The sequence below is a fragment of the Paramisgurnus dabryanus genome, chromosome 11 (assembly GCF_030506205.2).
Source record: "Paramisgurnus dabryanus chromosome 11, PD_genome_1.1, whole genome shotgun sequence".
Taxonomy (NCBI): domain Eukaryota; kingdom Metazoa; phylum Chordata; class Actinopteri; order Cypriniformes; family Cobitidae; genus Paramisgurnus; species Paramisgurnus dabryanus.
The window spans coordinates 27,865,671-27,892,520 of NC_133347.1; the positions used below are offsets into that span (position 1 = coordinate 27,865,671).

General features: G+C 36.3%; 1 protein-coding gene across 1 annotated transcript in view; it reads left to right on the plus strand.

The window, feature by feature from the left end:
- The window catches only part of bin3 (bridging integrator 3), a 78,766-nt gene that overhangs the window by 36,689 nt on the left and 15,227 nt on the right, over positions 1-26,850 (plus strand). The window contains exons 6-8 of the mRNA XM_065247673.2: positions 8,069-8,109; positions 23,073-23,214; positions 24,411-24,545. Coding sequence (XP_065103745.1) covers positions 8,069-8,109; positions 23,073-23,214; positions 24,411-24,545 — 318 coding nt within the window. The remainder of the gene's footprint in view (positions 1-8,068; positions 8,110-23,072; positions 23,215-24,410; positions 24,546-26,850) is intronic.

Genomic DNA, 26,850 nt, shown 5'->3' on the forward strand with positions numbered 1-26,850 from the left:
CCCTGGCAAGCATAATAAATCTTTTTGTCTGGGGATCGTTTTCACAATGTTTCTGTTTTAGCGCATCGTCATGTAAACGTATTTTAAAGGATTACTTCACTTTCATAAAAATAAATCTGGATAATTTACTCATCCCCATGTCATCCAAAATGTTTGTCTTTCTTTGTTCAGTCGAAAAGAAATTAGGTTTTTTGAGGAAAACATTCCAGGATTTTTCTCAATTTAATAGACTTTATTGGAGCTCAACAGTTTACAGTTTTAACGCAGCTTCAAAGGACTCTAATCAATCCCAAACGAGACATACAGTAAGTGTCTTATCTAGCGAAACGAGAGTCGCCTTGCTTACGCAATTACATGAGGTTGCGGTGGCGCATCACACGGCTAGTGCAAGACTAGAAGTTGTGGTTTAAAAGTGCTTATTTTGTGTTTTTCTTGTCAAAAATGACTATTGTTTCGCTAGATAAGACCCTTATGCCTCGTTGGGATCCTGTAGAGCCCTTTGAAGCTACGTTGAAACTGAAATTTTAAACTGCTGGGGTCCATTAAAGTCTATTAAATTGAGAAAAATCCTGGAATGTTTTCCTTGAAAAACTTAATTTCTTCTCAACTAAACAAATAATAACATAAACAACTTTGATGACGTAGTGGTGAGTAAATTATATGGATTTTATCATTATGAAAGCGGAGTAATCTTTTAAAGGGTTAGTTCTCCCAAAAAGTTAAAATTTTATCATAAATCACATTTCCTTGTTAAGTTCTAAACCACCAAGTCCTTTGATTGTCTTCAGAACACATATGTAAATATATGAATCTATTAAATATATAAAATGTATGTGTATATATAAATATTCTTATGGTTAATTGAGTTTGTTGCATCACTTAGGAAACATTTCTGTGCCAGTACACAATACACCAATTTACAGTGTTTGAACTTACAATCTTACAGTAACCCACCCAAAATCAATAGTGGCTATGCCATAATGACTTCATATTTGTGATTTTTTTTTTCACTTCTGAAATTCCCCCCTTGTTGCAAAGGGATCTTCTGTGTCTTTCAGAACAGATGAGATAATTGTATGAATATGTATTTATGTAGGCACTACATGTATTATGCCAAGCAGCTGTGGGTTGTATTATTCAAAAATTCATATTAAGGCTGCACGATTATGCAAAAAAAATCATAGTTTCATTCTTATGTAATTTCTCATTGTCTAAGTATTTTTCTTCACATTGTATTTGTAAATTATGTTTAATTGAATTTACATAAAAATTATCACAGCTGGGAAGCATTTCTATGTAAGCTACACATCCAAAACAATTTGAGAACTGTGTTTATGAATTATCCTATTGTTGCTTTATACACCAGCAAATCCCAGCAAAACTGGAATCATTTAAAAACTCCCTTAAAGACCGTTTCCATCAACTGGTGCGGATTGTAGTCTTTGACCGTCAAACACAAACCTTAGATTTGAGTCTGTCCACTACACACCGCACTTATCTCTATGCTGACCATAATTGTATAATATATGAACTGTTGAAATTTGTGAAGCCCTAAGGATATCAAGAATGCAGATTTGGAGCCGAGGACTTTTTTATATTTGGATCTTTGGGACTGGATGTGGTTACTGATAGTCTGACAGACTAATTTTCACACCTTTGATTTGATTCACCATTGCATTCATTGCACCCAACAGACATTTTTGTAGCCAGTCTGTGATTGGCTATAAAACTTAACACTTACCAATGCATTGGTTTTCAATCTTTCCAATCACCAATGACTTCATGAAGTAAAATTAGTAAAGTGAAGACTATTTAAAGCAACGTTAATGTATATCTTCAATTCTGTTTCCTGTATCTCAAAAATAAATCGACTTCAGTTCTGCCTTGCAACACCTTCTAACCCGTGTTTATTTTCCACATTTGGCCGTGAAAATAGTTGTGTTTCTGACTTTGGCAGAAGTATGTTCTGTCTTCCCTCCAGCAGATTGGGCATGAGTAAGTTTTTCTCACAGCAGACCCCACGCCCTTCTTCACTCAGTGCGCACATGCATCTTCAGATGAGTCCCATCTCTGCGTTACAGTCTTCTCTATTTCCTGCTGCTGGTGGTCCTGATTGTTGTCTTTCTCCGTTTTTTCTTTTAAACGTAGTTGAGAGCCCTTAAGCGAATCACAAAGCATTGACTTGCTGGCAGAAGAGTAGCGTTTTAAAGTCTAGCTGTTCTGTAAATAGTGGATAAGAGCCTTTCACATGATTCGTGCCAGCACTCCCCAATGCATTAAAGTATCAGGTACGTTACATGAAGCTACGCAACATCGAGCTACGCCTCTTAACATGACAACAAGCGTTACATCGCTTTAGCGATGCTCGAAGTTCAAACAGTGTTAACATTTGGAGCCTTTTTGGCTTTGACCTTTCTGAGCACAACCATTGATTCCCGAACAATTCTCATGATGTGTCATAACGTGGGCAGCAATAATGCAAAGATCAACGCAAGACGGAAGAGAGACTAATCGTGTGCATATCTAGTTTCATTGAGTTGCGCATCGCTATCACATTTGAAGAAAATAATTGTTCTTTTGAGAAATTTAAAACACTTTCTACCCAGCAACCTTGTAAAATGGTACTTCCATGACCCAACGTACAATGCTAAACTTGTGGAGGTCAAAGCAGAGCATGGCTTTAGAGATGAGTTGTAAACCTGACACATGTTGTTTGAAAGAAATATTGCAGTAGCACAAGAAATTATTTGTTGCTTGATTGATTTTTCAGCATTATTCTGTAGTTACACCTGCACTGAAAACCCTAATAAGTTGACTGAACTCATTTGATTGAGTAAACCCGTTCCCTCAATTCGATTGGGTAATGGGTCCCCCATTGGTGAAATCACAAAAAACTACAATTTACAACAAGCAGCATTAATAATTCTACAAAGAGTGTAAAACTTGAAGAAATTTTATTAACAACTATTTATATATACCATACGTTGTTATTCTTTGATCCAGCGTAAATAATACAAACATTTTCAGGTGCAAAGGCTTGAGTAAATAAAAATTTACTTTTTTTTTAGTTTGGGTTTTGTACGTTAAAAAGTTCAATGAACCAAGATTGTTAAAGAGCACCAATAGTCCGATTTACGATTTTACTTTTCTTTGGTGTGTAGGTGTGTAAGTACATGTTAACGATATGCAAAAGGTACAAACCCCAAAGTAAATGATGACGCGAGTTATCGTAAATCTCTTTTCTTGGACTACAACAAACACACGGATTGTAGGCAACAGTTTACTTCCTGTTATTGGTGATGTAGACAAGACTGACATTAACATAATTCCTCTAGCTTCGGCCTGTAAGTTTAATTCCTGTTAGCACTGCATTGTGCGCCAATCTTTCAAACATGGTAAGGGGCGTCACATTTCCGGCTGACGTCAGAGGTATTTAGACCAATCACAACGTACAGACTAGCTGGCCAATCAGAGACACTGAGCTTTTCAGGGAGAGCGTGAAATCTGGAGCTACAAAAATGTACGGTATGTGGAAATTAATTTTTTTTACCATAAACCACGCAAACACATTGTATTATACCAAATACACAAAATAACATTGTTTTTAGCAGTGAAATAAATGTTGTTTAAGTTATGGATCCAAAATACCTTTTTTTAAGTAATGTTTAGTCAGGATCAGAGTATGTGAGCGGTGCGGAGTGGGAGGGGCACCTGCGACTTTTACCTGCGACTCGGCAAAAGCTCGTTTTTCATAGCTTAATTTGGGCTAATATTAACTATTTCAGTATGTGATGTTCTTCAGTTAATAACTGCGTATAAAATAAAAAATATGTTCAACCAGCCAGCATTTGTTTTGTTCAGAATAGTTCTGTAATTAATAGCCTATAAAAGTTGGCATAAAGTGAAGGCAGTAGCCCTATATTTTTTCGTTTGGCTATTTGTTTAAATTAATATTTCAGTTTGTGATTTCTTTCTTTGATTTAATGTAATGTTTTTCGTTTGATTATTTATTTTATTAATAATTTATTTAATTTCAACACATTTTTTGTTTTGCTTTGTTTAAAAGTGAGCTAAATAATAGCCAAATTTCGGCTAATATTAGCTTCTGTTTCAAATTCCAATAAAGTATATGATGTTCTTCTCTTAGTACTGCATATTCGTTGTTGTTGTTTTTTTTTTTTTAAATAAAAATTTGCCGTAGAGCGAAAACGGAGTGATACGTAAGTAAGGACGGCGCGGGGAGTGAGCGAGGAGCGTAAAATTGTATACCCAGAGCGGAGCTTGAGCGGAGTAATTATGAAATGCTTTGAGCGCGGAGCGCAAATTCTTTCCACTCCACTCCGCTCACATACTCTGGTCAGGATTACTAGACTTTTTAAGTACAAACAACCTTAGGGGTCCTATTTTAACGATCTAAGCCCATTGTCTAAAGCGTACAGCGCAACGTCTAAATGGGCGTGTCCGAATCCACTTTTACTAATTTAACGACGGGAAAAATGGTTTGTGCACCGAGCGCATGGTCGAAAAGGGTTGGTCCTTTTTTTTTAATGAGTAATGGGAGTAACGTACAATAAACCAATAAGAGTCTCAGCTCTCATCCCCTTCAAAAAAAAAAAAAAGCCAGTTGCGCTGGCGCTATGTCTTATCCCTATTTAGATGATGGACTTTGTAAACTGAAAAACTAAGCGGAGGAAGAAGAGCCCAATTTAAGATTAATGTTAAATAATTGTTTTGTTTTTCACTTGTATTGAAATTGTTATTTTTTTAATTAAAACCTTTAAAACCCATTTTCTTTTAGTCATGGAAGTAAAAAAGCAGGCTTTTAATTGCTTTTAATGTATGGCTATCCAATATCAGGCTGCAGGTGAAGCAGCTCTTTGTGCCTTTTAACGTCTCATAATCGGTCCTCATTTATGTCCAAGAGACTCAATAATAATCTTTTACATTAAATCCTTTAATCTTTCATATTTAAAAGCGTTTTTGTGCTGCTGCGCATTCATGTATGTGATAAGCAAACCCGCGTTGTCGTTCCATTTATAGGCGCATATTACTAATACGCTTTTTAAATAAGAAAAAACATATTGCGCCATTGACTTTAGACTTTAGAGCAGGTTTTTGTTGGTCAATGGCGTAGTCTATTTTAGTTGCCTCAAAATAGCGACACGCCAACAATGCGCCTGAACACACCTCGTTTTTACAACAGAACGCCCATGGGTGCAAAAATGGGCGCAAATGCATTTGCTAATTAAACAACGTGGCGCTTAACATGAAAATTATCATTGCACAGGGTGGAAACTAGCAAAAGACACTTGCGTCGCGCATTGCGCTGTATTGCGCCGGGTGTAAGATAGAGCCCATGGTCTTTTGATGGGGACTCTCCTGTGGGAGTACTTCTAGGACATCTCATGTTGCCAATTACGAGTCAATGAATCTATCGTAACATTTGTACTTTAGAAAATGTCATGTGTTTCATCTTAAATATGATTTTTTATATATATGTTTTACTAGATGGTTTCCATTTTAATAATGCAATTTATTTCCCTGGTAGCCCTAAGAAAAAGCTATCATTGTACTACAGATTTTTTTACAAAAAAAAAAAATTATATTTAAAGCCATTAGCAGTTACTCATTCAAACATGTCATAGATATGCACTCGTGCACAAGCCTACCAGGGCAAAATATACCACAAGTGCCTCTAGTAAAACGGTCCACAGTTCGGCAAATCTCAGAAATAGCAGATTGAAGCCTGATGCAAATATCCTTGCTCTTCGCTGACCCCTCTGTCAGTTTAACCAAAGCCAAATGCTTTCCACAGCTCTCTCCTCTTCGCCCGAGCACCGTTTTCTCATACTCTACTGTATGGGTACTTGGCAGCGAATGCTGCACTATCCGTGGGCGACGAGAGATGTTAGCACAGCTGATTTTTAAGCTCTGCATTTTGCAGTGTGCTGGTGTGAATTACCACCCTGGGATGCTTGAATAGTTAATGAGACTTCCATGAATCAGGCACCAAACATGCAACAAATTCCCCTGTTTTTCCCGAATTGAAAGGTTTAGTCACGGTTACCAACCATATCAAACTTAGGGCAGCTAAAGATAACTAAACAGACTTCCTTACTCTATTTTGAGTAAAAATGGATTGCCCAAGGGTGGATACAGATATACAGAATGTTTTCATAAAAACTAACTTCATTCTAAACCTGCACTGTGTATTGACTGTGTCAAATAATGTTTGAACTGTTTTAAGGCCTGTAAAGCTTTCAATGGTAATAACTAGCAGCCATGATAGTGGTAAGGAATATTGATTTTTTTCAGGGTTTGTATGCATTTTGTGTGTATGTGTATGGTTGATCTCTGGCCCCTGATTCACACACTAGAGCTAGTGTATGCCTTAGGCAAGTATATACCATATAATGAGAGCACAGTCTATCACTGCATTCCCACTGTCTGCTGTATATTTTCAAGGGTAACTTTATAGCTTATCTCTTTCTCTCTTTCTTTGACCTGTTGTTTGCTTTAACTCTACATTTATCTCCTTATTTAACTGAAAAAATGACAGATGTAAAGTTTTTCATTAATTTATTTTATTCCACCCAACATTATATGGTGTACCCCAAAGTTCAGTATTGGGGCCATTTTCTGTATTGTGTCAGGGCCCAACATAAAGGACTGCCCGGTGGCCCAGGCCAGCATGAGATATGTTTGGGCCAGTAAACAGTATTGTGACTGGCCCGATCGGGCCAGTGCTTCTCCCTCTGTCACCAAAATATCTTTTCTGCCTGTGGACACTTGTCTTTATGTATTCTTATTCTCTCAATCGCTCTCAATCGCGTATTGCGTAATCGCGTATCGCGGTTCTTCAAACATTTTCAGGTATTTTCATGATAATAAAGAATATTTATAATGATTATGTTTGACGATTTCTGATATCTGCAATGGCAGCTACTCGAGCAAACTTTTTTTTTTGTTCTTACTACTATTTTGACTTGTTGGATTAAAGACTTTATTTGAACGATGGTTAGCTCAACTGTAATGAATCATTCTCTTCTCAAGTTGAGTTATGTTTGCTGTCTGTGACTGACTCCGCTCTCAATAACGAGTGAGATGTTAATTAGCTCCATAAGTTACAATGCTCTGATGGGTCTGTCAGCTCGCGTCGGCTTTACTCTTTACATTCTCGTTTTAACATTCTCTGTTTGCTCATTACTTGCACTGTTTGCAAGGTTAAGTTAGTATTGTGTCTGCCAACCACATCCTATTGACGTCTCAGATCTGCAATGTAAATGCTTTGTTGCAAGTTTAAGATTTTAATTGTGTGGGCAACTTTAAGACTTTGGTTTTGGGACTTGAGGCGGCAATGCGACGTTCATTTACACCCAGTTAACTCAAACACCCCTCCTTTACCTCCTCCTCTTGTCTTCTCTCCAGCCCTGACACCACATAGAAGAACGGAGGGAATATAAACTGTTATTGTTAAAAATGTTTGTTTGCAGTGAACTTTCATCTTGTACAGCAGCCCACCCTTTTCAGCGTTTTCAACCCCAGCTGGGGCTGTGCTTTCATGTGTAGTCCCTCGATGATTCCAACCTTTTGTATTCACTGCTCAATTAATATTCACGTATTTCTCGCTTTCCTCAGGCCAGGAGTACATTAAAAAGAAGACGTCACAAACTTTTTCTCCCTGCTTCATCGCACAACGCTCTTTGTATTGGGTGGGACAGCTGATGATGTTGTTAATGTGGGGGCTATGTTGTATCCTGTTCCTAATTAGCTTCACCCAAAAGTTTTTTGGTTATTTATTTTTATTTGTTTGTTGTGTTCAACTTAATGATCCATATAACTTGTTTTGATGCTTGTCATTTGGATGATTCTTTTTATATGCATGTTTCTGTAGCTCAAGTGATAGAGCATTAGACTACCAATTCAAAGGTTAGGGTTCAATCTCCAGGGAGCACACATTCTGATAAAAATGTATAGGTTAAATGCGCCATATTTGGCTTTGAATAAAAGCATTTGCCACATGCATAAATGTTAATGATTATGATTTTTGTTTTTTGTCTTCATTCAGGTCAATCAGATTCAGAAGACAGTGATCGACCCTTTGAAAAAGTGAGTACAGTGCCATTCTGGCTTCTGCAAGCCTGCTACAAAAAGTATTTTTGGTCTATATAGCAAATTTTGCCCTTCATGACAACTGTGAGGGGGTGAATTTTGTTTCTAACTCATCTGTCTAAATTAAATTAAGCCTTAAAGTTTTGAATAATTAAGGGAGTGGCCACTTGAGTGACGTCACGAACACTACGTCCATATTTTGTAAAGTTTATGGTTAAAACACATCTTTGAGCATTGTTATAGCACACATAAAACTTTGACATGTCACAGTAAATTCTTCATGCTTTAAAAAGCTTAAATGTAACTACAACCTTGCCTCATTTAGTATATGTGGATCTATGAATATGCAAATTAGTCCCGCCTCTTCTCAATTGCACATCTTTGAACATAGATATAAATATGCAAATTAGTCTCCACCTATATATATATATATATATATATATATATATATATATATATATATATATATATATATATATATATATATATATATATATATATATATATATATATATATATATATATATATTATATTATTAAATTGAATTGACTCCGCCCTACAGGAAGTTGAATTGGAATGACAGGAAGTGGAATTAAATTCATGGCAATTCAAAGAAATTCGAATCTCACACACATTCAGTGTTATGAAAGTTACTTTGGAAAATTGTTTGGCAACCATTTTAAATACTTGGTTTAAGTAAAGCATTCTGGGAAATGAAGTCATGTTCCATCATTAACTTAACTAACTTAATTATTTGTTATGTGTCTAGAGATTTTAACATTAATTGCTGGGGGAAAACATTTCCTGTTAATGTAATCTGTACAAGTAGTTCACACGAATATAATTTATAGAATATGTAATGACATAAACTGAAAGCTTCATTTTTAACACTTTACTTACTGTATAATATGTATATGAATTTCTTTGAATTTCTATTGAATTGCAATTTTGCTTCCTTTAATTCAAATTCGAATTGTAATTCTAGATCCTGTTTTTGACATCAATTCAGGAATTGAATTGGAATTTAGGAGTCATTCTCAATTCAATTCTGAATTGTGCACAAGCCTGGCATCCATACATAATATCTATAACTCGAACTACTGATCCTCTCGTTCAACACGTTTGTGACGATGAAAACCAAATTTGCACATGGCTTGACTTAAAACATTATACTGTAAAGACCACATTTGACAAATAAACAACAATAAAACCTGATTTTCCCCACAGTGGGACTTCAAGATCAAACATTTAAAGCCAAAGGTGACATTACACTTTTCTGCAGGGAATGCAATCCTGGAATGCATTGAGATGGGAATTTTTTATATATATATGCAACATATGTAAAACTCTTCAAGTGTTGCAGTCTCTTGTGCGTTTGACATAAGGATTACTTTATTTACGAGTTTCTGCTTATTGTAGAGTGCTAGGTTTTGAAATAGACATCTATTATATCTTTTTTTTTTTTTGAATGAACATCACATAGTTTTCAGCTGAGATGATATCTTCCAATGGACATCTGCTGATTTGACCTGGAGTGGAAGTAATTATGCCTTTTGAATCAATGTTGCATTGAAATTATTATGTGTCTTAAGTTAGTTATGAATGCTGGCTGGAGTCACGTTATTGTCTTTAAACACCTGGAATCAATCTGCGTGTGCTCGGCAGGAAAAAAACTCCTGTACTATTTAGTTTCGGCTTGACTAAATTAACTGATGTTTATTGCATAAAAAGGCAGCCAGGCCGCTGCAATTAATTAATATTGAGAAGGTGTGTTAACAACTCTCATTTACTTCAGCAGACTTCCTTTCAGCTGCGCACATTAAAATCAAAGAGCGTTTATATGAGAAATGATCTGACGGCTGCAGGTCTGTCCTGAATGAATGAGTGCGTCTGGAGGAAAGTTTATTTGGCTGTCCGCCCCTCCACTCCTCTCTCGCCCCCATGAGTGCTATTCCATGTTTCTGTCCCCTCGTGGGAGGAGCCGGAACAGGAAGCAGTGTCCTTAACAAGTGACTGGGAAGAGGAGTGGGTGCAGACACTCCTAAAAAACGCCTCTCTATATGCGTGTTGTTTGTGTGTGTGTGTGGGTTCTTGAGTGGAATTTTCACTGCAAATACTTTATTTTCTGAAGGTTTGCTGATCTGTCGTCGCTTATATTAGAAATAATTATATTTGGTTTTACTACTGTATGCTTTACCACAGAGAGGTTTTGGTCTCATGGCACTCTGGTGAAGCCATACAGTGTGTGTGTGTGTGTGAAGATGGATAGAAAGTATCTTCTGATTGTGTGTGTGTGTGTGTGTGTGTGTGTGTGTGTGTGTGTTTGGTGGCAGGATGGAATGGTTCTCATTTCCGTTGGGTGGTGGGTGTGTGGCGGACGTGTGTGTAGGCTCTTACTGTGGCCTCAGGCCCAGAAACACACACACACACACACACACACACACACACACACACACACACACACACACACACACACACACACACACACACACAGTAAGCACAGGAGAGACCTTAAACAGCAAAGCGCAACACACACACAAGTACACACAAACCATTGGTTGACCGTTTCTCTTACACAAACTATTCAATATGTTTTCTTGCTGTTGTATCAGCACTGATTGGAATAAAGACTATTCTGGTCATATGCCCTATATGAAGGAAACTTTTTCTTCCACATTTTTTTTTACAGGAAATAATTTAGTCAGGTTTTATCACCATTTCACCTGTGTTGTTACATTGTTTTTATGATAATTAAAGTCTCCCTGTAGTTGATCATTTATTTATCACTTAAAACTAATCTTTTAGCATCATAATAGCATATGTAAAAGTTTTTCCCGTGACTGTAATTTCTACATGCTTTAAAACTGCTTAAATGTAATTCCCTCATTTAGTATATTCTATCTATGAATATGCAATTTAGTCTCCACCTCTACTCAATCACACAGCTCGGACCATATATGTGAATATAAAGCGTAAATCGCATTGGTAGAAATAAACAGAAATACATTGCATGAGTCGAAATTATCGGTATCGGCCGATCATCACATTAAATTAATAATCTTTCTATATTTACTTTTTAGGGCTCCTGAATGCGAGTGCAATTTGAGACAATTTTTACGCAGTGCGAGCATCTTTACAACCTGTTGCTTATGTGCAACCTGCAAATTTGGATTTCTTTCTCTGCTTTTACAGAGATATGTGTATACTCTATGAGGACGCGCTCCAGTCCTAACATGCACTGTGACGCGTCATCACATCACATCAAACAACACGTACAGCATGCATTATACTGAAAAAAATGAATCCTTGAATTTAATACATTTTTTTAAGGTAAGTGGTTGCAATCAATTTATTTAAGCTACTTTTAAACAAAAAATATTAGTAAAGTAAAATAAAATATAAAACTTTTGTTTAAATGTAGATTAAATAAATTGATTGCAACCACTTACCTTGAAATTTTTTATTAAATTCAATGAATCATTTTTTTCAGTGTAGGGGTGGAACAATATATCGTTATGGCGATGTATCGATTGGCTGCCTCCTGGCGATACAAGAATCGAAACGCTGGCTTTAAATATCGATACATAAATTAATAAACAAGATGCCCTAAATAGATTTCCCAGCGCTATTACTTTATGGCTCCTTGGGGTGGCGCTAAACACATGAATTATTGTTAACTAATTTATTTGTCAATAATATTAAAGAGAAAATCACTGCTCATGACTGAAGAACTGTTTTACTTTATAAGAATGTATCTTTATTTAATTCATACACTGAAGACTGTACAGTGTTTTATTTTCATTAAGGCAACATCTGTGTTATTTTTTATTTTTTTTAACTGTTACAGTCCTCAAAGAGCTTTCATATATATGCTTGAAGAATCAGTTTTGGCCATTGGTATCTGCCGTTCATGACCAAAAGAAATTTGTACTTGGTATCGGGTGCAAAAATCCTGACCGGAGCATCTCTATTATATTATATCAAGATATTTTGTAAATTTCCTACCGTAAATATATATAAAAATGTTATTGTCGTTAGTTTGTTATTTGACGTGCCTTAATCAGTCAATATTAAAGATATCAAGGTTATATTTTGACACAATGTTCTTTACACTATATAGGAAGATTTATGTAGAAAATCTAGCTAGGTTTTACATGCTAGGTCACTTTAATTGGATTAAATGCACTTGGTTATTTGTACTCCATATCATTCATTGTCTTAAACAAAATGTATGTCTACTTAATAAAATTGTATCACAAAAACATAAAACAAATAAAAATATGCATGTATGCAATAAGATTTTAGGGCCAAATTTTGCTTTAATTATTAAAAACCTTAAAGGTTTAAAAAATTTGCATTATTTTTAAGCAAAATATTTTTTCTTTCAATTATGGGATGAAATATTCCCGCAGACATTTCTTAGTGAGATTGACAAATACACAAATGTCTTACTTGGCTTTTAACAAAGTTCTTTTAACCATCACTACATCCTCAATCCTTAAAACATACCGTCTTTGTTTTCATCTGAACTAAAACCCAATTAATCAAAAATAAGCCAAGATACCATGAAAGACAAGATTCCATTAGTGCATGAATAGCTCAACATTTCTCGTTTCTGTCTCGTTGTTCTCCCAGTGTTCATAGGATGAAAGTATTTATAATGTGATCTGTCTGAAAGGCTGTTGAAACTTTAATGGCTTCAGACATCTGTCGGATATCTTAATGTGATAACTCATTTCTGAACCAGGTGAGTGTGTGTGTATTTTGTCTACAATAACAGAAGTCAGCAACGGTTTTGAATTGAATGAGTAGCACTCCATTATATCTGCTGGGCGATATGCATTAGGGGGTGGCTGTTTAGATGTGGTTGACTGAAGCCTTTATTGACAAAACGCTGAATTTCTTTTCTTTTCTTTTTTTGAGGAGCTGTTGCTAATGTTGCAACTTGCTAATGTTCATTTTACATTGGCACTTTAAGGTATAGTTCACCCAAAAATTACAATTAGGCCATATTTATATGACTTTTTTCTTTGTCAAACACAGCTGAATTATATAAAAGCTATGCAGCTTTATAATGACATTGGATAGTGCCCCATGTTTAACACTCCAGAAAGTGCATCCATTTATTAAGAATTTAATCCATGCAGTTATTAAATGTCTTCTGATGTGAAACAATTTTGTAAGGAAACAATTTTATTACAAACTTTATGAACTACGACAGTTTGCATGTTAAGTCTAAATTCTGTTGGGTTAATATTGGACAAAACACATGTTGGGTTATAAATAAACTATGACTGTCAGTGTTAAAGCATATGCTTAATTAATAACCATTAACGCGTTAAAATAATTTAACGCAATTAATCGCAGTCAGACAAACCACCAGCACCGCACCCCAAGGTTTCCTGCAGCACTTTGCAGTTCGGGCGGCCCGCCTAAGCTGGGAAACCCTACCGCCTTAACTAGGTCGTCCAAAAAAAGGCCTCTCGGAGATGTTTTGGGTTTATTTAAGCCTGTTATTGTATTAGTTTATATTACTTGCAAATTTAAAGTAAGTTAGCTGGTGATTTTGTTGTTTGAGCAACCTGCTAGCTAGGTTCCACGTGCCTGTTGATTCAATATAATTGTTGAGCGCTCTTGCATTATTTATGTGCATTATTTACATGCTACAGTAGTTACAATCCTTTAAGATAATGTTATTAATAGTGGGAAATAATCAGTTTTTACAATTTTTGCGCTATCTATCATTGTTCGCCAGACGTTCTACAACAGCTGCTTTAGTTTGTGTTTATTAACCCTTTAGTTTCACTTCACCACGCAGCTATTCCTGTTAGAGGGTGTGTTCATTTTCTGTCATAATTTCTTCAAAATTAAGTTTTATTTGAGTGTTTTAAATAAAAATATAAACATTTTCATCATGGCGCGTATGCCCCGCCTCTTTGATTGCCAGGCCCCGTTCACCCGCCCAACCCTACCACCTTAACTAACACATTTTCTGCGGGAAACCCTGCACCCAGTCTGCCCGGTGCTGCACAAGACGAAACACATATACGCATACACTCACACCTCTTGATGTTTTGTGGAACTGCAGAAACATTCAGAGGTCGCATACGGGGCGAGAAGTGCTGCTTAGCGTCGCGTGAAGGACAACTCGCGGGTCCGACCGGGGACCCTCCTTATGGCGAAAATGACATCATGCGGGCGACCCTAGTAACATTCGGCTTTAGGAGTTGCATTGAGATGCTGTAGTGACAACCCAAAACACCCTAGTAGTATCATGACCGCATGTTGTGCTTGGGCAAGTGCCTCTTGCATTTTTTCGAAAATTAAAAAATACAGTGTCTAATGCAAAAGATGCTGTGTTTAAAATGTTTTGTAAAAATAGATGCAGGGCTGAGTCAAAGATTTGTTATAATAATAGAGTTCTCAGGCATGATGCTGCACAATGCATGCAGATTACACCCTACAGCAGGGTCAACCGGTTGAACTTCTGAAATGAAGGACCGTCACGCTGCCCCGCTGACAGCAGCACGAGGTGGCTGCAGCGGTCACCCTGTCCAGACTCTGGTTTGGCTGGTGTGTGTGACTGCGAATCAGTCCAGCTGTTATTTCTGTCATTTTTGTCTGTCAAGCGGCCTCCACGCCTGCAGCCAGACCAGACGGGTGTTAAATTATACAGCGAGGTGGAGCGCGAGTGTATGCAGCCCTGTGGACATTTAGTGAAACATCAAAAAAGGGACTGTCTGTTTGGGTTTTGCCTAGTCAGACGGGCCGTCCTCTAGTCAGACTGACCCGTTCATCTTATAGATCAATTACAGGCCAACATGTTATCATTGGAGTTACATGTAGAAATGGCTTTTTTAAGATGGGTGTTTTTAAAATAGGTGTGAATGGTTTGTTTATGCATTTCTGCACTTGTGATATGGTGATTTGGTGTGTTAGTAAAAAGCACTTGCAGGACGTATAAGTTATGGTTCAGCCAAAAATGACAATTACCAGAAAATTACTCTTTTTAAATGACTTCCTTTCTTCAGACCAACACATTTAAAGTTATATTAAATAATATCCTGGCTCTTCCTTGCTTTGTAATGACATTGAATAGAGGCCGCATGTTTAAAGCCCATCCATCATCAGATAAAGTAATCCATATGAGTTAATTTTATTGACTATTTTGTGAGAAAAATTATTCAATGATCAATACATTTAATCCGATCAATATTGAAACCCGTTCATTGTTTCTCTCATGTCCCGTGACTGCGTGTTTCGTTTAGACACATTTTTTGGCACAAGATTAATGGTCATGATTTGAGAATCTCCCAAAGAACATCTTGTAAGCTTAGATGAAAGCAATAAAATGTAAATGCCAACATAATTATAATAATACTAATTAAAATGTATAATTTTTTGCATTTGGAGACCAATACACCTTAAATCAAATGAAAATGTAACAATAATGGGTTAAGCCATGCAGTGCTGGGTCAATACTGTTAGTTGTCAGTTTATTGTGAAGTATAATATTTTGACGTGTCTGTTGGATTTTGTTAAGGTATTTAAAATTATTTGACATAGTATTAACACTTAATGACATTTAAATGACAGTTTAATGTAATGTTAACCCACAAAGCTAGGTAGTTTCTTAAGTTTGATCATTATTCTGCTATGTCATGTTTATGACAGATTTATGACAAGTTATGATGTATTGGTTTGTCAAGTTTTCAAAACAAAGACATCTCAAACAATGTTGTCTTCGCATTAAAAATTACATAATTGAACAAATGACACTTAAAGGCATACCGCGGAAGTTTTTGGCCACTAGGGGGTGCTAGACATGTATTTTTCATGTCTAGCACCCCTAGATTCCATAAGCGCCACGGCACTGTCGCAAAGGAAAAGAAGACAACTCTTTAGGTCACAAAGTGTGCCTCCAGCATGTCATATGAATATAATTTCATGGGTTTCATTTTGTTCAAAGCCAAAAGATCGTGTAGCTCACGTTTACAAGCCAGTTGTAACGGTGGTTGCTTGGTTGAAGTTTATAAAAAAATTGCCTTAAGGGGAATCAAACCCAGATCGCCCGTGTCGTAGGTCCATGAGGTTACAAAGGCGTCACAGTGTCACGTGATCTAAGTCTCTCTACACACTCCAAGTAGCCTTCAGTAAAATTAACGTTGAAACATTGTGTTCGGGCACCAGACAGGACTTATATATGCAAGCATTATAACATTACTTACTAGTCCAACAGCATGAGGGCCAAGTCAGCATCGGTCAGAAACCCCTCCTCCTTCTTTAGTTCACGCCAGCGAGCAAACGCTGGCCCAATATTGATCCTCGTCCTTCTTTTTATTCTGTCACTCTCCCCTTTTCTCTTTCTGGTCTCCTTTGACAAAACCTTGGGTTTCTTTTTCTCAGTTGCTGCTTTGGTCATGACAAAAACATCAGGAAAATAAATAGTTGCGCTCTCACGTCCAAATTTGAGGAATTGTGGGAAGTGACGTATGCCGTAGTTCTTTTTTGTGCTCGGGTTACTACCCGAAACCCCAAGTTTAAAATACAAGTAAAAGCGATACAGAACCCGTCAGGCTATGGTGGACATGTCATACAACCTATTTTAAGTCAATGTACCATCACAAGGGTTTTGAAAATATATTATGAAGGTTGAAAAACTGCAAAGTGTCACTTTAATGACAGTTGTCATAAATGTGCATAAAAGCTCCTTCATGTTAATAACACGTGTCATGTCATGATTATGAAGGTGTCATGTCAAATCTTATGAACACCCCTTCAAGTACTTCCGCACTCTTGTGGGGCTTATTCTGATGATGTCAGCTAGACGGCTTGGGTGGGAGCATTCGTTAACTCCGCCCCTCCAGCTATCAGTCATTTTTATAACTGGTGTCTGGTTGCTGTCTCACTGTGCATGTGTATTGGCTACAGGTCCACCGGTCAAAGGTTGCTGCCTAGAAATGTCCCAAATGTCCTTTTGTCTAAAAGAAAATGCATCATGAGCTGGATTTACACTTCAGATCTTGGTCAATAAATCGGAATTGAGCATTATGTTCATATATACTCTTTACAACCCGCTTACATCATCTTTTAAAAGCAACTTGTATCCAATATCTGTGTTCATACTAAATACTTAAGGTAGACATACTGCAGACAACCGACTTAATTATTATACAATATTTAAATACAAGATTATAAAACTTAAGCATTAAGTGGAGCCGTCATCATCCATTGTGTTTTTAAAAAGTGTCTTGTGATCGCGGGTTGAAGTACGTTTGAAGTCATTTGCCAATGTCAACTAATGAATGAGGCTTGAAACCGATCAGAGATTATCGCTTAGTTCCAGTTTACACATTCATGTAAATGTGAATAAAGTTTGTGATGACCTGTCCGTCTATGATTTCAGTTTTATGACAGTTAATTTATCGTTTAATCACAGAAGCAAAAGAGAATGCTATGTTAGCGTCTTTATGAACTTTTGGTGTCATCTCCAGTTTTGGAAAGTTGTTTACAGTTTTTACAGAAGATGAAGAAAAAATTGTTTCTGTGTTGTTGATATGAAAAAGACTCTAGTAATGAAGCATTAAATTATATCACAATTAGAGTTAATAAGTGTTTTAGTATTATGTGTTATATAATCCGGTTGTCACACTTCACATTCATACCAAGAAGAGGAGAGATATGAGAGAGTCATTGAACCAAGGTGCTGTTTTATAAATAGAGAGAGAGCGTGGGTTGCGGGGCTGGGTCCTATGACGTAGCCAGAGCGATATTGGGCCGCTCCCTTCGCTACTTCCTGTGGGAAACAATTTAGGGCTTGTCTTAACAGAGATCTGCTCTTTATTTTCTTTAACTTTCCTCCACTTTCACCTTCATCACTTTATTCACTTACACTTTGAATGTATGAATGAAGAAAACCCTAAATTACTACTTTGACTTTAGGCTAAATCAAAGACTTTACCCTAAAGTTGATTGATCACATTTGAAGGGTTTTAACATTTTCAACCACTAGTTACAACACCCTTTATAAGTTTAAGCAGTTGAATTACTAGTCCAATAATATTATTTATTGGTGTTTATAAAATCTTTTTTAGTTCCTTTTTATTAGGTTTTATTTGCATGAAGTGCCTGTTTTTTGGATCCAAAAAAGGTTGATTTTTAACAGTTATTTCTATTAAACCGTTACAATGTTAATGTTAGTTTTGCCTTACCAGTTTCCATTTTAACTATTCAATTAAATCTTTATGAGTAAAATCAAGTCCTGCTCTATTACAACACAGTAATTAAGAGTTGTAAGTGCCGTTGAATATTCTGTTTTAAAATAAAGCCCCTTTCACACACATTAATAGGGGTGTAATGATCAATAAAATTCATGTTTCGGTACGGCCCTTGGGTTTATCTCTTGGTTCAGAGTGCACACCGAAAGCTAAGCATCGTATTCCTCGGTTCAGATTACTTGCTTGATTTAACTTTGCGTTATGCAAACTTTCCACGTGAGATGAATATTTTGTGTCATTCACATCGTGTGAATTCATGTCTGTTCGAATAATTGCATTGACTTTGTATTCAATCTATATGCGCAAATAGGGAAATTTGCTTCTGGAGTTTACGCAGCATTGGGGGAAGAAATGCAAAACATAAAATTACTTGTTGTTTATTATTAACATTTGTAAACATCAATAGTTTACATATTTTAAACAGATTTTTTTTTATAAAATTTTTTTTGGTTTAAATAAAATAAATAAAAACAAAATATATAAAATAAAACATAAAGGAATAACAGAATTTGACATGCCAGCTTGCTACTGTAAACAAAACCTTACAACGCTTGTCCCGCCTTCAGGATTTCCTGATTGGTCCACTGTTCGGGACATAACATTTATGAGCTGCAAAAGTTGAAATTCTTTTAACTTGACACTGCATCTTAAAACTCACAAGACGCAGCAAAAGACATGAGATGCGCATGTAACGCTCAAAAATGTCCATCTATCGCATGTATACATAAAGTAATGAAAAGTAGTGCAGTGGGATGAAAAAAGGTTTTCGCCTTTTGCGTCTTTAATAAACAGTATGAAAAGTGAAAAGTAGGGGTGACCCCGAATAGTCGAAGATTCGATGCATCGATAGGAGAAGCCTGATTCGACTACCAATCTCATAGTCGAATCGTCGCTGATGTGTTATGAAATGAGGATCATTTAATTTTGGCCGTATGGGTGCACACATTATCTGATTTCACATATAACAGCTTTCTCACAATATATTAATATACTGCATATTATGATAATGCTGCAAATAATATGTGAAGTAGCAGCTTTCAATAAATATTTTTAAAATGCGTTAATAAATCCAACAACCCCTGTGACCGGGCTTCACGTCCATAAGAGGTCTCTATGTTATTAAAGCCTTTGTTTCGACATTTAAAAGACAAAGCTGGCAAATTAAACTATGTCTTTATGTACGTTCTTTTAATAATTTCTATATTTTATTTTATTTAGAAATCACTTTGGGTTATCTGATTTAACTATTTGGCTTGTGTTTTGTTTCCGTGCACTTGAGGCATTTTGCATATTTGTTCTGCACTTTGTTACTTCTGACCTTATTTTATTAAAAAAATTTTATTTATTATAAACGTAAATTCCGATCTAATTTAAGTATGTAAAGTTTGGATAGCTTTTCGTTGTATCGATGTTGCGCTATTGCGTGCTGGCCATGCTTGCACATGTAATTTAGCCGAACGGTTAGGTGCTCTGCGTCTCATATTTAGGAGTTCATCAAACTAAACATTAAAAAACGGATGTTTTACGACGAGTATAAGTTTTTAAAATGTATTTAAAACATATATTGTCTATCTTAAAGTTAAACTACAAAACAGGTAAGCCGTTTTTTTTATTTCGGTGATGAAACGGAAACTAGTATCTGCACCGAACCTATTTCTGCCTGACACGACTGTCTTTCTTGTGATTTAATATTATGGTCAGTCGGTTTTCACTTTCAAATTATAGCAAAGAGATTCCTGAAATAAATAATATCATCCGGTCTTTCTGTATCTAAAGTGAATACAGAGATGATCAAAGTCAAAGCAAGCAAGCAGGTATTTCTGTGCTAAATAATAACGCATAGTGTCTATAAAATCATTAATTTCAGTGTTTTTCTTGTTATAAATTACAGTTTAATGAATTGTATATAAAGATTAGTTTTTATCATTTACAGTCACAATCACAAATTATTTGTCATTTCTCATTTGTCGGGTTTTTTTGGTCATGACTGCTTTGACGCGCTATCTCCAAATTAAATAAAAACACTTAATTGTAGCCGGAGTTTCCAAGGCAGGATCACCTTTGTTATTTTTTAGGTTTAGTTATCAAAATGTATTTTTGTGTGATGTTCTGTATATCGTGGCTTTAAAATATTATGAGGAATAATTAAACAAATGTTGCCTTACATTTTACCTTAAAAAATATATATATAAATGCATCGTCAGTTTTGTCTTCGTTTATTACTTGAAAGACAGTTTTGGTCACTTTATCAGAAAGCTGTTTATGTGTGCTGCTTGTGAAAGAAAATAAAAGTTACCAATTTGTACCTGGTCTGGCCCTCTCCCAACCCATGCATACAAACATAGATGATTCGACTATCGGTCGACTATGGAAAGATTCGAAAATTCTGATTCGAATATGTAAATCCTTAGTCGAGGACACCCCTAGTGAAAAGCCACGACTGCCCCACATGTCTCATCACTTTAACATCATTATGGCATTATTTCTGACTTTTGTTCACACTGGAGAATGTCACAGCGATGTTACTAGGTTTCCATCCTGGGAACGATCCCAGGATCAATTGTGTGCATGTGTGCATTTTTCTCAAATCAATGCGCTTTGTAAAAAGGGTTTAAGTCTTTTCATTGTGCTGCTTATATTGTTAATATATTTTAGATGGATTAATTTATAAAGTCATAATTGTATCACCTTTAAAATGAGTTTAGATATGCTGTAGATGTGGTGTTTTTATAATTACTGTCTTGAAGCATCTGGCTAATGTGAGCAATAATTGAATTTAATTATCAGTTTATTAAAGCTTAGTAATTAACACCCTCAATTAAACTTACCGATACATGCATTGCATTGCATTGCCCATTTCAGTTTAACAGCAGGCCACTTTATCATCACATCAATTTATTTTAAGTTATATTTTTCCATGATTCACTTCAACTGCAGAAACTTACAGCAGATACATCTGAGATTCTCTACACATACCCCCAAAATACTTCAAGAACAAACACTTGTAGCTCCTTGGCCCTAAAACTGACCTCCAACTCTGAACACAGCAGCGTTTACAAAGTAAACAGCATCTCTTTTTTCCAGTAGTCACAAAGAACAAAACGCATGTTTGTATTGTGTTCTCAATGCTCTCAGGCAATGCGAAGTCGAAACGCAGTCAGGCCTCGAACCGAAGCGACCGACTCTGTTGCTTAGTTACAGTTTAGAGTTTTCCTATTTTTAGTTTCTTGAGACCAGGCTTCTCACCCAGAGATTATATTTTCATTTGGAATAGAAACAATAAAAAACTCTGAAAAATGCCTCATTGCCATTTGTGTGTCTGTAATTAAGTGATCCTGATAAAATGGGCGAGCGCTACATGAACCTCCTCATGACATTATTATACATTTGTGCAATATTGTAGAAAACAATACTGGGGTTTCTTAAAGACAAATCCTTGCTTTGCTTTGCTGATTTGTATCTCATCAAAGGCAAAAGTGAATAGTAGTCTTGATACATGGGTCAGTGACAAAAACGATTTGGCAAGATGGGAATTTTTTTTATTGTTTTAAAAGCATGCCTCAGGTTTATTTTAATGCACACAGTGTATTTATGTACATTTTATACAATAAAAATTACATTTGCACCATTTTTATGAAAGTTAAGACTGAATGGACCTGAAAATGTCAAATTGTGTAACCGCCAATTGTGCCAAAGATTAAGAAATATTAAATATTTTATCCACCTTGATGGCATGTAAGCGTAAAGCATAAAAAAAAAATGTATTAGTTATTTCTAAATGTAAATTTTAGTTTTTCTAATATTTGTCCTGAAAACAGCTCTGTTTTCTAAATAATCTTTGATAAATTATGTAAAAATGTATGTAAAAAATAATATTACACTAAACTAGATGATTATATTTTATTCCACTTTTTATGAATATATTTATTTAAAAAAAAAAATAGTAGTTACACCAATTGACTGGTTATACCACATTGACATTTTTGCAATTATCCCCCAAATATTCTTTTAAATTGAAATAAAACCAGAAATTTTAGACTTGGTCCTCAAAAATGAGAATGTATGCAAGTAATCTGCAAATATATTTTGTAATTTTAACCCTTTTACATTAAATTTATCCATGCAGACACACAATCATTAACGTCATGTCATTGACCCACATATGTTTAAAATGATGTGATGTAAAGTTAAGTTTCATAAGATGAAGACTTGTATATGTATATAATATTGCAGGTTGCCCATTCATTGAGCTTTACATTAGCATTCACATTTATGGCGGCGTGTACACAAAGGCATTTTCGCCAGTAGCCGGCTTATGTTTTTGTTTTTCATAAAAAAAAAACATCCGCAACTAGCGGGTTTTGTCTGCAACTTCAACTTTGGCTAAAACGTTCAGCTCAATGTCACTTTTTACTCAGCCGTCCAATCACAGTGCAGGAGGGGCGGGACAAATATTACAACAACCAACCAGCGCATCGTTCAGCGACTGATAAACAAAACAGATAGCAAACAAAACCCTTAGCTGAAGAAACGCTGGCAAGTGCCCACAGTTGGCAACCGCCTGGCGTTTTCAGCTACATTTTTAAACGCTTTGGTGTACACGCCCCCTATCTCATTTGGTGTTGTTTGCCATGTTAATTTTCACACTGTCTTTGTTGTGTGTTTATGTGCATGTAATTTAGGTACAGCAGTGTGTTTCCAAGTTTGAACATGGCAGTGAAACGCAGGGAACAGGCTCTTCAAGACTACAAGAGGCTCCAGTCTAAAGTGGAGAAATATGAAGAAAAAGAAAAGACGGGGCCTGTTATGGTCAAACTCCATCAGGTACAACCAACTTTCTACTGTTATCATTCATTATCCACCCATGTCCCTCTGGTATATACTTCTATACTGTTCAATCATTGCTCATTGGTGCCCTTGAGCAAGGCATTTTACCCTAATTGCTCCCTGGGCGCTGGGATAGCTGCCACTGCTCCCGGTGTGTGTGTGTGTGTGTGTGTGTGTGTGTGTGTGTGTGTGTGTGTGTGTGTGTGTGTGTTCACGAATCACTGGGATGGGTTAAATGCAGAAGTCACATTTCGAGTATGCATTGCATATTTGATAACTTCTGTTTTCACCTATATATTATTTTTATTAGATGGGTTGTCTTATTCCAATAAAGGATTTTATGCAGGATGAATATTTGCGCTAGACACTGTCTGCAATATTTAATTTCCCTTATTTAACAGGCCTGGGGCTAAACAAAACGCATCAGGTCCTGTGTCAGACCCCAAGAGCCTTTGGCTTTATTATAATCTGTCCACTTTCATACATTATCGGTGTTTTTTTTAGCGCACAGCAACAAGTGAAGGAAGCCGGGTTGGATGGGTGCAGAAGTATTCAGAGCGTATGTATACATGCGAGTGCTCTCACCCACGCAAGAGAAACAGCCTCTCGACTCTCAGCAGCACTTTTTCAAGAGGCTGAGCGCAACACGCTGCTGGATAATTGGGTTTCGCGTGTGGAAATGCAAACAAACAGTAATGTTTGTGCTTTTTTGTTGCGTGCTTCTGGGTCATGTGTGTCTGTGTACGTTGACTTGTGAAGGACTGTATGTACACACAAGACACCGATCGGTCCTTGGAAACTTCATGCATGCGCAGCCCACGCACACACATTCACTAAAAGGCTAAGGAGCATCGTAGAGGATAAAAGAAGTGATCAAAGGTGTGTTTGCTGGGCCTGTCCCACACTCACGATCACATTTGCAAATGTGTACTGTATCATATATAAAAAAAATAGGTCACCACCTACCAGAGGTCACATTTTAGAGACGATTTCCCCTTCCGCTGCGGTGCTCGGCTGATTGTATCATAAACATTTCTTTTCCCCACCTCCACATCCTTAAAATGTCCTGACCTTATGTTTTTTCCTTTTGTTATTTTAATGACAAACCATGACGGTGTGCTTTAATAACTGGCAAGTCATTCAAGAGTAGGCAGTAGTCGCTGGTTTTATGTTTGTGTGTGTTTCTTTTTTAGGCCAGAGAAGAACTGAAGCCTGTCAGGGAAGACTTTGAAGCCAAGAACAAGCAGCTTTTGGATGAGATGCCCAAATTCTACAACAGTCGCATCGACTACTTTCAGCCCAGCTTTGAGGCATTGATACGAGCTCAGGTGAGCGGCCCACACACGTGAATGTTTAACAATCACAGACAGAAATCCAACATATCAGTTAAAGATAACACGGAGAACAGATGTTTTGGCCAGCTCTTTGAAATGAGAGAGTCTCTAAAGGCTGATTGATACTTATGCGTCAGACCTGCGCATCTATGCCATAGGCTACGCTTTAGTTTGCATTTATATTTCTACATCGTTGTCAGCATTAATGTTCAGGCTGCTAGTATGCAGTGTTAATGATGTAACCCACAGTATCAAGGCAAAAGCTGAAGATAAAGCAGCTTGTTGTGTATGCTCTTAAAAACGCATCAGTAGTAATGAAGGTAAATAGACCTGTTTTATATGAAAGGTAACCTTAAATGACTTCTGTCGTGAACTGGTGCTAAATAGAAAATAAAATTTAATTGACCTTCCAGGGCTCCAGACTGCCCCCAATTGGTCGCGTTTTGCCACCAAAATTTGAGAGAGTGCCACTGAATTTAACATCCAGTCGCACATGTGCGACCAGTAAATCTGACCTTTTTTTGTGATGTGACACTGAATTTGAAACGGCACATTGTACTTTCTGCATCTGTCATTAAAGTATTTATTAGTAATACAGTATTTGGTTAGCATGTTGATTTTTGGTGTGTGCCCCTAAATTTTCTGGTTGCGCTCCTAAAATGTTCAGTTGGGGGCCACTGTGCTCCTAGTGAAAAAAGTTAGTCTGGTGCCCTTCCTTCAAAGGAGGTGGGGGGGCTAATATAATGGTAAGGGAAACACTGAAAGAATAGTAAACTAATAATTTGTATGGTGGATTTACATTCTTATATAATTTTATTTTTTTTGTAGTCTACGTCTGGGACAACCGTAAAAACAGTCAAATCTACTCATACTGTTAAAGGCAAATTAGAAACGTTGCAAAAATATGAAGGCATGGTAAAAGCATTCCAAGATAGTTTTAATATGACATTTTTATAAACCATAAAAAGTTAAGGTATTTTATTTTTCATTAAAAATTATTATTGCTACAGAAACCTTAAAGTCCCTGTAAAGTGAGATATTAAATGTGTTCTGAGTTTGTGATCCCACAGTAAAATGTGTCATTAACCACTAGTGGTCGACTGATATGTTTTTTTTATGGCAGATACCGATATTAACTCTTTCACCGCCAGCGTTTAAAAAAAAAAAGTTGCCAGCCAGCGCCAGCGTTTTTCATGATTTTCACCAAAGTTTAATGCCTTCCAGAAAATGTTCTTCTTTAAATATATTAACATACCAAATGAAAGAACAGACCCTCTGCTTTCAAACAAAAAAAAAACGTTTCATCCTACCTTTAGTGGTTCTTTTGCAATCAGCTTTTGAATATGGGTAGGTTTTTGCAAAAACACCATATTTTGAGCAAAAAGCAGAGATAATTCCATTTTTGTGACAGACTTTTCATAGAGATCCCATTCAGAGCGATCTTTAAAACAGACACGGAAATGCAGCCGCTTGCCATAGGGCAATACTTCCGGGTTTAAAAAGTTGCGGAAGGGTGCCACCTGGTGGATAATAGCGGTATTGCGGAAAGACGGAAAATCTCGTCATTGGCGGGAAAGCGTTTTCTCTTAATTGACGAGATATCTCGTCAATGGCGGGGAAAGAGTTAAGAAAGCTGTATGACCGATTTTGCCGATATGAGGCCAATATAACACAAATTTTATTACACTAAATAAGAGACAAACAGAAAATTGGTGAGACTAAAAAACATTTAATATGCATCACATTTATAAATGAAGAGTTTGGTTCCATAATTTCGGTAAAAATGTGTTTTCTATACCAAGAAAGTGACCAGATGAAAACCACTTTTTTCTGTGACCTTTGGTCCCAGAAAATACCCGTAAAATTGCCACACAAGCGTCTGTGTGAACGCAAACACTTACCATAAATCTCCTGGGATCGTTTTCGGAAAGAGCACCTAGTAAGATACACGGAAAACCCTCTGTGTGAACAAGAAGCCAAAACAATGCCGTAATGGGCGTGTCGTAGTGAGGAAAAATCAAACGATCCCGAAATATTACAGGATGCATTTTCCATGTATTTTCCGGAATGTTTGTGTGAAAAGGGCTAAACTTTCACATAGCATCTTTAGGTTATAAACACACAAAAAAATCCAAATCCATAATTTGATTTTCAAAGATTTATTATAAAAACTTATGAGTTTATTTAAAAAAAATGCTATAAATCTATTAAATCAATAAATGAATGTGCATTCATCTTTTTCATCTTATATTCATTTAGTTGACTAGTGGTATACACTGATTAAACATTAATGGCATTA